General features: G+C 48.6%; 1 protein-coding gene across 1 annotated transcript in view; it reads left to right on the plus strand.

Annotated features, from left to right (window-relative positions):
• Window positions 1-12,485, plus strand: part of TAF5 (TATA-box binding protein associated factor 5) — a 275,231-nt gene that overhangs the window by 198,865 nt on the left and 63,881 nt on the right. The window contains exon 9 of the mRNA XM_078643693.1: window positions 10,550-10,727. Within this exon, the coding sequence (XP_078499819.1) occupies window positions 10,550-10,727 (178 nt within the window). The remainder of the gene's footprint in view (window positions 1-10,549; window positions 10,728-12,485) is intronic.

Consider the following 12,485-nt stretch of genomic DNA (forward strand, 5'->3'; position numbering starts at 1 on the left):
TTGCCCGCTCAGATTATAATTTTCAACTTTTGCCATCCCCCCTATCTCTTCCACGGAATACCTTGTGGCCCGCTCTTCCTTTTTTTCTCCTCCGATTACCTGTCTTCTAATGTACCGCCCACCCCAGCCTTCTTCCTTGTTTCTACCAGCATTTCAAGACCTACTGGCCAACTTGGTGGTTAACTACGCCTCTGTCCTTGTGTTAGGCGATTTTAACTACTGGCCCTTGGACCCTCTAGAGTGCACCCCCTCCAAACAATTCACCGAATCCCTTCAGTCCTTGAATTTCGTCCCTCATATATTCGTCCCTACCCATTCCCATGGTCACACCTTAGACTAGGTTTGGTCCCTCAATCTCTCTGTATCCCCTGTGTGTGTATCCCCCTGCCTTTGGTCCGACCATGACCTTATTTCCTTTTCTCTCTTTCTCAACCCCGCCACCAAGGTTCCGCTCGCCAAAAACACCTGGGCGCGGAATTGGAACCGGGTTGATTTCCCCTCACTGACCTCCTTGCTCATGAACTCCTCTCCCAATCTTTTAGGCCTCTCTTCCAATTCACAAGCCACTGCTATTAACACCTGGCTTGCTGGAAATTGCGACTCGGTTGCCCCACTTCGCCGTATTTCAATTCGACGACTCAAGGACTCCAATAGATGGTTCTGTGAAGATTTAAAGGAACAAAAATTGGCCGTACGACAAGCCGAGAGGCAGTGGCGAAAAAACTACTGCCCCCTACTGAAAAACCAATACTCTTCACTGTTAACAAAGTACAAAAAATCCATTTTAGCCACCAAAACTATATATTTTTCTACAAAAATTCATTCAGCGGAAAATAAACCTAGGGAGATTTTTACCATAGTTAACGATTTAGCCTACGCGGACAGGACCTCACCCCAATCCTTTCCCACTCAGGCCCTGAGTGACCAACTAAATTCCTACTTTCTGGACAAGATCGCAACTATCAAGGCAAATATCCCCCCTCCCTCCCCTCATTTTGTTGACCCTTGTCCCCTTATTGCTCAGTCCCGTCTCACCTCAATCCCTCCCCTTACCAAAGAAGTATTTTTAGAGATGCTGCCCAAAGTTAAATCTGGCTCCCCGGCAGACATCTGTCCGGCTGGAGTCCTGCAACAGATTTACTCTGCCTGCCCCCAGCCCCCAATCACCTTCCTCAATAGCTCTCTTACTCAGGGAGTCGTGATCCCCGCACTTAAATCAGCCACAATAGTGCCCATTTTAAAGAAGCCCGGCGCTGACCCGTCCACTCTAGCCAACTACCGCCCCATTTCCCTACTGCCCTACTTGGGGAAGGTGCTTGAGCGCCATGTCACCTCGGTACTCAGCACCCATGTAGAGGTAAATGGAGGCTTGGCGTCTCGTCAGGCCGGCTTCCGCCCTAGGCACTCTACCAAATCCGTTGTGGTGTCGGTCCTGGACAACCTCAGGGAAGGCTTGGACCAGAATAAACATCAGGCGCTGGTGCTCCTCGATCTCTCCGCCGCTTTTGACACGGTGGACCATACCATCTTGCTTTCACGTGTCAGAGCGGCGGGAATCGAGGGCTCAGCCCTGGTCTGGCTATCGTCCTTCCTGAGGGACCGCACCCAGGCGGTTCGGTTGGGGGATTTCACGACTACCCCACTTCATGTCACCTGTGGTGTTCCCCAGGGCTCTTCACTTTCTCCTTTACTCTTTAATCTATATATTTCTCCTCTAATCTTTGCTCTTCAGCAGCTGGAGGTCACCGTATATAACTATGCGGATGACCTCCAGCTCATTTTCAACCTCACCTCTTCTCCCTACTCTATTTCTAATTTCCAGTCTATTATGATTTTCATCAGGGACTGGATGAACCACAACCATCTCAAATTGAACCCGGACAAAACCGAGTTGGTTCTTACAGGCGGTTCTTCCAGTCCCTGGAACTCTCTCTTTTGGCCCCCCTCGTTTGGTCCTCCCCCCACTCCCTCCTCCACAGTCAAAACCCTGGGTGTCAGGGTGAATAACCAACTCACCTTACACTCACAAATTAGTTCTGTTGTCTCCTCCTGTTTTCTCACTCTCCGCACTATTCGCACTGTCTCCCGTTTCTTTTCCCCTCTGGCACTTAAACTGATCATGTCCGCTCTGGTGATTTCACGGCTGGATTACGCCAATGCCCTTTACAACGGCATTCCTGCGTACAGCCTGTGGAAGCTCCAGCTGGTTCAGAACCAAGCGGCACGATTGGTGTATGGTCTTTCGCGCTCTCATCACTCCACTCCCCTCCTCAGAGAGCTTCATTGGCTCCCTGTCAAGGAGCGTTCCCTTTTTAAAACTGGTTGCATGATCTTCCAGGCTCGCCAGGGGTCTGCTCCCGCTTTTATTTCCTCTCTGATCAGTGAATACGTTCCTGCCAGAGAGCTCCGATCATCGTCCAAATCCCTCCTTCAAATTCCGCGCTTCAAACGAAAGAAGTGGGGAGGTGCCAATTTTTCAACTCTGGCTCCCACTTTCTGGAATTCCCTCCCCGACCATTTACGTTTTGCCTCCCATTATCCTTCCTTTCGTAAAGACCTGAAAACTTTTTTGTTTAAACAAGCATTTTCCCTGTAAAATTGTTTCTTATGTTACGGTTAGGGCCAGTCTGCCTTAGCTTCGTTTGTCGAACCTTGTGTATATATAGCGCCAAGAAACCGCATGGTGTATGCCGCGCTCTACAAATGTTTTAAATTCAAATTCAAGCAGCTGTTTCGAAAGGATGCTGTGAATAGCACTGTTTAAATACTAGGATTTTAGTCATTCTAAATCATTACATTGGGGTGCTTCGAGGGTTGTTTTTCTAATGTCTCTAATCCAAACTAACACTGCACATCTTTAAAGCACTGCTACCTTTCAATGATGTGTGTAGGAAATCAAGATTTACATTACAAGTGCCTGCAGGATGTTTAATTATATGTATGACTGGCACATGTCAAATTTGCTTACATGCACCTGTCCCCATTGTATTGCCCCATGGAGAGTATTAAAAATGTTGTGCTGTTAAATTATGTAGGTGAGGACATGTGACTGCATGTAGGTGGCTGGGCCAGAGTGTCATTGTCACTAGCAGAGCAGGTTTTGATTGTTTTCAAACAGTTTTACTTTTGGGGAGGGGGGTGGGATTGACACTACCTTAATGATATGACGATTGCAGCTAAGAGCATTTGTGATTTATTTTTTTTGGGTCCCTGGTACTGTTTAAGCACAGTGTGTTCCCTCAAGGCTATTGGGGAGCATCCCATAATGTTGCACATTGAGCCCATACTATTGATTTATTAACCTTTTTGCTTCTTCACAAAACTAGTTGGCAAAATTAGTTTCAATTAATTATTTGCCCCGCTTTTCTTTCAACATTTTCAGTGGAGGAGAACATGGTTACCCATCTTCACTTTGATCCATTCCTCCAGCTCCATTGGACCTAAATCTTGTTTACATTGATCCCCCATGGATCCAAAGGGGTTTGGGTTTTATTACCAAGGATCTGTGAATTCAGAAAAGCCCCTTCCTCACCAGTGGTCCCATACTTTGCTTGACCTTTGGTGAATAGAAGTCTGGTATGGTAGCCAACTTCACATTATGTGCCTGTAGCATGTGCCGTATTTGGAGATATCCATAAAACTGGGAGTTGTAAAGCGCAAATTCTTCCTTTAATTTCTCTGAATTTTATATTGCCCCCGTGGAAACCCTCCTGTTTTGTGGTGCTTGTGAGCCACATTCCCTGCCAAAGTGGGGTCGCACATGTGGGCTTGTTGACCCACCCTATCCATCACAGTGCCTTGCACCAGCACTCGAGAGTTACCATCATAACTAAGGCAAATGGGTGGGAAGGATAGTTGAGCTGTCGAGTAGGCAGAGACTCTCGGGCCCCTCGAACAGGGTGATCTTGTTTCTGTTGGCTGGGTCTTCTCTGTCACCAAAAAGCCAGTCGCTGACAGATGAGCTGGGCAGCCCAGTAGTAAAGCTAAACATCTGCCACTCCCAACCCACAGCCATTCGCAGACTATAAACGTTTAGTAAAAGATTCTCTTGGCAGCTTACTGGTTCAGAAAAAAGTGTGGATTCAGGCATGCTGCTCTGGAAAGAAGCACAGTGTGGTCAGATAGGGGTAATTTTGTAAAGTGCAGTAGTTTAGGGGCAAAACCATGAACAGAGCTGCCCTCCCAACAAAAGAGTGGGAGCGAATCCCAACCTTGCATGTCTTCCTGCACCTGGTCGACCAGTGGGCTATGCTTAGGCCCCAGTACTACTGAGTATCGCTCAAGGTAAACATAGCAATGTATCTAAAACAGTTTAGTTGTATAACGGCATCTGTCAGCTAGGTTTCCTTGCCCTGAATGTGAACATCTGCATTTCAACCCGCGCGGCGCCAGGGGGTGGGGCTGGGCTGGGCTGAGCTGCTACAGCTTGAGTGACAGTTCACACTCCGCTGCAGTAGTAGTGCGCAAACTGCGCATTTGTATTTGGGCTTTATTCAGCCCGCACATGCGCTTACTTCTTCCCCCTTAGCTCGTGACCCAAGGGGTGCTGTTTCATACAGCACCCCCAGGGCCGCATTCCCCAGGGTTGAAAGGGGCGAATGGTATCTGTGCCCCCCTAGCCAATGCTGGCGCTGCATGCAGCGCCAGGATTGGTTTGTCCCAATGGTCCACCGCGCAGCAATCCATTATTGGGTGCCGCGCCTGGGTGGTGTCACACTGCCGCATCTGCACTTGTATGGCCAATCACTGTGTGACTTCATGTGAAGCCATGCAGTGATTGGCCATTTCGGGACACACGCTGTCTGTCTGCTCGCAGCTCGCTCCCGCCTAGTCTGTCTGGAGTCCTGACACCGGACAGTATGCTGCCTGTGCCTGTTGCTCGTCGTCGACTTCACTTCACACCTGAAGTTGGACTTGTGCGTGTGTAGTCGCTTATAACAGCACGCAACATATCTGCTATCAAGTAAGGTATTTTCATCATTTGGGTACAGATATGGTCTGTTGATTGTCGAAGAATGCTTAATGAGAATTCACAACTATGTGCATGCTCAAGTGCCTTTTCCTGGAATACTGAATAAACAGTCTATTTTTTATTCCTACCTGTAACTTTCTCAATGCCACCATTGTCCTTCAATTGCTGCTCTTCTGAATCAATTTCATTCCCGGGGTACTCTGCTGTGATTGTGGTCATTAGCTGAAAAAACAGAACTAACTATCCCCAGCCGCTTGTCTTTGCAATTGTTGTTGCAACAGATTATCGAACATAAAACATGAACTCAACCACAAAACAAAAATAACCACAGCACACATACTGCTAGCCTGTAGGAGTCAGTCAGCCAGTGCAAGCCCGACAGGACCGGAGTGATGGGGTCACGTCTGAGAAGGGTTCACAGTTATTGGTCCGCGCCTACAATCTTCATTTTACACGAGGACAGTGGTGAGGCTACGCTGCAACGCCTGCTTTATGCCAATTTCAGGTGGATGGGGGCATGGCAGTCTTTGTGCGAGTATTCACACTTCACTTCATGCCTGTATTTCCTCAGCTGCATACTCCAGTTTGGCAGACTGTGAAAGCTAAAGAGACTCCGCGACGGGCAGGGGAGCTCCATAGCGAGAGGTAGTGAGAGACAGACAGAGGAAGATAAGGAGAGTGCAAGAGACGAAAACAGCAATAAAGGCAGGGAGGGATAAATGGAGAGAGCGCTATAGAGAAGGAGAATGGGATACATGGAGAGAGATCTAAAGAGATTGAGAGACAGGCAGAGAGATCTAAAGAGAGTGAGACAGACAGAGCACTCTGAAGAGAGAGAAAGACAGGCACAGAAATCTAAAGAAAGAGTGAGTGACAGGCATGTAGACATATAGAGAGATCTAAAGAGAGTGAGAGACAGGCAGATAGATCTAAATAGAGAGACAGGCACATAGGTCTAAAGAGCGTGAGAGCCAAGCAGAGAGATCTAAATAGGGTGAGAGACCTGATCAGAGACCTAATGAGAGAGTGAGAACAGGCACAGAGACCTAATGAGAAAGCGAGAAGCAAGCATAGAAAGCTAAATAGAAAGTGTGAGACAGAGGAGACAGCTAGAGAAAGAGTTAAATAGTGAGCTACAAGCAGAGATTGCTAAAGAGTGAGAGACAGGCAGGGGAAGATAAGGAGAGTGCAATAGGCAAACACCCCCCTGATGCCCCAGTAGGTTGTTTGGTCTCGGTTGCTACGCTCGCTTGCCGCAGCAGTGCAGTATGCAAATAATTTTACGCCCTACCACTTTCAAATGCCACCAGCCGCCCCTGTTTCTAAAATGGTTTCCCTTGTCACTTCTACTAGCAGTAATAGGGCACACCAGCACATGCAGGTAAGCCTCACGTAATATTCGGCCTCCTGCCTTAGGGCTGTCAGGCCTGCTGTAGGTGTGGCTTACAAATATTACATGCAGTGTTAAGGACATGACACACGTGGATGGGTGACTTGTTGTGTTTTCACTTTTGTCTGCACCAAGGCACGCTGTCTGCTATGGCAGCCTTGCATGTGCCTGGTGAGAGGTCCCTTAGGGTGGCACAATTCGTGCTGCTGTCCTTATGGACCCACTTTAGTACTTCAGGCCCCAAGTTTCAGGGGTACTATTTACTAGGGACTCACATAGGGTACAAAAGTTTTCACCAATTAGGGAAACAATTGTACAGCTTTATGGAACAAACACTGGGGACCTGGTTAGTAGGAACCCAGTACACTTCAGTCAAAGTTGCCTCAAATACCAGGCTAAAGTGTGTGTGTGGGGGGGGGGTGGGGGAGGGGCGGTAGTACTGCAACAAGAACCCAGCTCCCTATAGAAACTCTGTTGTCCAAATTGCCTCCTCCCTCCCACCTTCAAAAGACCCACATCTGAGCATCTTGCCTGATAAATCCTGCAGCTGCTCGATCACAAGGGCCAGCAGAAAAAGGACCTCAACTGGTTCCACAGTCACTGGGAAAGGGGCCATAGGTTGCCATTGACCAACAACTGGATCCAAGGGATGCAAACGTATGTGCCAGGACCTTAATAGTGGGAAGCCCAGTTCACAAAATCAAAACCCACCAGGATCAGAATGCTTAGGGCAGACAGCTCACGTCCAGCATGGACGCACAGCGTTCGGATTCCTATGGGCCAGGGTAGTCACAATTTTGTCCAGCCTATTAACAAAGCAAAGTTTTTAGATTCAATATCTATGTTTGACATTAAACAGTAATAGGACGATTGGTTTGAGAAGCCTTTGTAGCTTGGCTTGGAGCATACAAGTGCTTTGTGGAGATAATGGGAATGACAGCAGCACAAGTTAGGATTCTTAAAACAAGCCAACGTATTTAGTGTCATAAGTGGATAAGTTACTCTTTGATATTAGTTACATTAAAAAAATAATGCTGATAGAAGATGGAGTGTTGCTCATTGAAACTGTATGGATTTTAAGCAGAAAGGAAGTTAAATGTTTTAGCATTAATGTAAATCATAACATTTTCTGATCATTTTGCCCTTTTTAGGTCTCGCCTGTCGATGCGCATCGAGCTTGCGAGACTATTGGGGCTTAACCACTCTTTAACTAACTTGCAAGGAATCGTGGCGATTCCTTGCAGTGCCCGTGACTTTTAAGCTCAATGCGCATGCTCATTGAGCTTAAAAGCGCGTGCACATCAGTTCCCTCAGCCGCACTCCAGTCCCCTGCTGCTTTCACACCCTCTCCCCGCTCCGCCCCCTCCCCTGCCCGCCGTGTCGCATTTCTCCTCCCCCCTCCCCTTATCTGCCTTTCCCTCCGTCTTGTTTTTTTTTTACCCGCTCCGCCCCCTCCTCTGCCCGCCGTGTCGCATTTCTTTTCTCCTCTTTGCTCCTCCAGCAGTTCTCTGTCACCTTTCCTTCTCTCCTCCCTTGTCCACCTTTTCATTGCTTTTGCCCACCTCTCCTCCAGTTGAACTCTGTCACTAGCTCCTTTCAGCCCCTTCTCATTCCAGTGTTTTCGGGTCCCATCTCATGCTTGGGGTTAAGCTCCCTTTGCCTGCAAATGCACGGGAAAACGGACAGACACGCACCAGGAAACACCACACAGACGCAGTACAAGCATTGATTAATCACTCGCACACATCACGTTTTACTCCTTTGCTAGTGTTCTCGTTGTTTACATCAGAAAGAAACAGACCTTAAAACGATTGAATAATTGACAGAATCCTCAAATATTGTTAATTCCATTGAAGTCTAGTGAAAACACTGCTCGAAGATATGTTGCTAAAATTACCGTAACAAAATCAATCCACTCACTGTAATATTCTTAATGTAATTGTATGTGCTAGCACCAGAAGGTATGGAGTGAAATTACTTAACTTGTGAGTAAACATATTTGTTCACACCCTCTCCCCGCTCCGCCCCCTCCCCTGCCCGCCGTGTCGCATTTCTCCTCCCCCCTCCCCTTATCTGCCTTTCCCTCCGTCTTGTTTTTTTTTTACCCGCTCCGCCCCCTCCCCTGCCCGCCGTGTCGCATTTCTTTTCTCCTCTTTGCTCCTCCAGCAGTTCTGTCACCTTTCCTTCTCTCCTCCCTTGTCCACCTTTTCATTGTTTTTGCCCACCTCTCCTCCAGTTGAACTCTGTCACTAGCTCCTTTCAGCCCCTTCTCATTCCAGTGTTTTCGGGTCCCATCTCATGCTTGTTATAAAGGGGCTGCCAAAATGCGGACACTCCTCAACCCTCTGCTTCACATGAGATTCTGCGGCTCTCCTGGGACAATAAACCACTCCAGAACAAACATGGAGTTGTCATACGCGGCCATCTATCTCAATTAATGGCCACATAGCTTCTCTAACCTCTAGGAAAATCTAGCCCTGCTATTTAATTTTGGTGCGGGATTACTGTGTAAAGAAGGTTTGCATAACGTCTCATCTGACTAACTAGTGCTTTAGTTTAGCATTGTATGTGTTTTCATAGGCTTGTGTGTATGTCCTTTAATGCATGTGCATGCTTGTCTTTTTCTGTTCAGTTCCCGTGTCAGTGTGTGCTTACCTGGATTTCCGTTTGTCTAATTTATGTGGCCTTTGTCAACGAGGCAATCCGCTACTCTGTCCAACGTTTATGAAGACGAGACACTCAACCACGCAATGCCACTCACACACACAACGCCACTCACACACGCAACGCCACTCACCCACGCAACGCCACTCACCCACGCAACGCCACTCTCCCACGCAACGCCACTCACCCACGCAACGCCACTCACCCACGCAACGCCACTCACCCACGCAACGCCACTCACCCACGCAACGCCACTCACCCACGCAACGCCACTCACCCACGCAACGCCACTCACCCACGCAACGCCGCTCACCCACGCAACGCCGCTCACCCACGCAACGCCGCTCACCCACGCAACGCCGCTCACCCACGCAACGCCGCTCACCCACGCAACGCCGCTCACCCACGCACCGCCGCTCACCCACGCACCGCCGCTCACCCACGCACCGCCGCTCACCCACGCACCGCCGCTCACCCACGCACCGCCGCTCACCCACGCACCGCCGCTCACCCACGCACCGCCGCTCACCCACGCACCGCCGCTCACCCACGCACCGCCGCTCACCCACGCACCGCCGCTCACCCACGCAACGCCGCTCACCCACGCAACGCCGCTCACCCACGCAGCGGCACTCAGCCACGCAGCGGCACTCAGCCACGCAGCGGCACTCAGCCACGCAGCGGCACTCAGCCACGCAGCGGCACTCAGCCACGCAGCGGCACTCAGCCACGCAGCGGCACTCAGCCACGCAGCGGCACTCAGCCACGCAGCGGCACTCAGCCACGCAGCGGCACTCAGCCACGCAGCGGCACTCAGCCACGCAGCGGCACTCAGCCACGCAGCGGCACTCAGCCACGCAACGCCACTCAGCCACGCAACGCCACTGAAACAACAGCGCCACTGACACACGCAACGCCACTCAGCCACGCAACGCCACTCAGCCACGCAACGCCACTCAGCCACGCAACGCCACTGAAACAGCGCCACTGACACACGCAACGCCACTCAGCCACACAACGCCACTGAAACAGCGCCACTGACACACGCAACGCCACTCAGCCACGCAACACCACTCAGCCACGCAACGCCACTCAGCCACGCAACGCCACTGAAACAGCGCCACTGAAACAGCGCCACTGAAACAGCGCCACTCACCCACGCAACGCCACTCATCCACGCAACGCCACTCATCCACGCAGCGCCACTCATCCACGCAGCGCCACTCATCTATTTGCAAAACGAAAAATGTTAAACTCTTCTATTGCGAGACCTATTGCATTTTCAATGCTTGTTAATTTATTTCATTGTTATAGAAAATCAGCAATGCAAGTAATATTGCGGACTATAACTAATTAATCCACTGTTTCCCAGCCTGCTATGTTACATTTTTCAACATTTATCATCCTTCTGGCAGAGATGGTACAATCTAAAGTTTGATTAATCTTTGAATGTGTCAAATTCCTTATTTATCTGATTTTGCCTCTTTTGTGTCACTGACTACAATGCTTTTCCTTTTCCAAAGTTTATGGGCCACAGACCACTATCAGCCTTTAAGGATATTTGCTGGCCATCTTGCAGATGTCACATCCACTCGGTTTCATCCGAACTGCAATTATGTGGCAACAGGTTCAACGGACAGGACCGTCAGACTTTGGGATGTTTTGAATGGAAACTGTGTAAGGATTTTCACTGGCCACAAGGTACATATATTGTTTACAGATGCTAACTGGCTTCTCAGTTTTTGTATACTATTAAAAGGCAAAATGATTGATATGATAAATCGCAGCCTGTCTTTCAGGTAATCTGGCCTTCTTGAATTACGATTTCTTGAGAGCACAACCCTGTTAGGAGAGATGTTCAGAGCTTGACCCATGCGGTTGACTACCCCAGTGACCTATATGTTTGACATTCTTGTGCAAAACTTAAACGATTAAGATACTTTTTATTTTTTAGTTTGATTGTTTTTAATGTCCTTTTCCTAATTACAAGTGCACTTGTCTACAAGCCTGTAGCCTGATGAGGACAGCTGTCAGTATATGCTTTTGAAGAAAGACACAAAAGCACTTTTAGATCCCTTCCTGCTTCTGCCCATTGCCCCCAGGTCCACCAAACCTCCGCCCTCCCTTCCCCAATCCATCTGCCCTCCTACCCCCTCCACCATATCTAGTTCTAGACACCAGCATTATTATTATTATTAATAAAGAACTTGTAGAGTGCACAGCTACCCAAAAGGGTCTCCCGGCGCTAGAGCAGACAGCAACAGGGTGCATAAGCACGAAAGCAGAATCCCCTGAGCTCATTTAGGGCAGTTGATGAGCAAAGTCTTCAGACTTCAGTAGAGAATGGCAATTCCTGATGGCTATACGAAGGGAGTTCCAGAGTTTGGGGCCTAAGTATGAAAAAGAGCGGCCTTTCATGTGGGTCAGGCGAAACCTGGACATAGTATACTGGGCGAGGTAGGCTGATCTCAACGGATGGGTGGGCACATAGGGTATCACCAGACCGTGGATGTATGAAGGGGCGAGGGCGTGCCTAGCTCAGAACATATAGCATAAGGCCTTGAATTTAATACGCTTGTCGACCTTAAGCCTGTGTAATTTTTGGAGCAAGAGAGACAGAAGTATGTCTAGGCAGCCTAAAGAGGAGACGGGCGACCAGATTCTGGATGATCTTCAAACGGTGGATCACTGATTTATGTGCGTTACCAAGGCCTGCAATACCGTTCTTTGGGTATTCAAAGGAATCGGTCAAAGATTTTTCTTGAGCCATTTGAGAATGGGAAAACAAGAAGATGTGAGTTTGGAGACCTGCAGCTTAAGTGAAAGGTTCCTATCCATAATGAAGCCAACATTCTTATCTTTATCAACCGCCTTGGGTAAGGGACCCAAAGAGACTGGCCAGAGTTTGGGATTATTTCCCAGAATTATGACTTCGGCATTCTCCATATCAATCTTTTGACAGGAAATGCACTTCATGTAGGTCAGACATGACAGCGTAAATTTGCACACCTCCCACAGGCTATTGGCATGCCCCCTCTTAGGATGGTTGGCTCCATTAAAGAGATCAAATATTGTTGCCCTCCGGTGTAATTCTTCAGTCTGTGTCACAACATAGGTTTGTATTCTTTGAGAAACACCTGTGGGCCAACTGAGATTACCACAGTTGGGTTCTCCATGTCTCAAATTCCAGATCTTATGCAGCCATTCCTGTACTGTTAGAACCTCCTTACTCTGCCTTTTAGCTAATATCGCTTTCTTAGCTACATAGATGGCTTTTACAGTCAGCTGTCCTGTTGCAACATGCAAGTGTAAAATCTGGGATATTGGACAGCCAAGTATTTTTAATTTAGGGCTCCTGGGGAGTTCGATTTTATATCTGGTCATTGGCATATAGAACTTGTTGTCCAGTCCTGAACTACGATTGGGCATGACTAAAAACCAAATTGAAGGGTTAATTTT

This window comes from Lissotriton helveticus, chromosome 5_1, assembly GCF_964261635.1.
Source record: "Lissotriton helveticus chromosome 5_1, aLisHel1.1, whole genome shotgun sequence".
Classification (NCBI taxonomy): domain Eukaryota; kingdom Metazoa; phylum Chordata; class Amphibia; order Caudata; family Salamandridae; genus Lissotriton; species Lissotriton helveticus.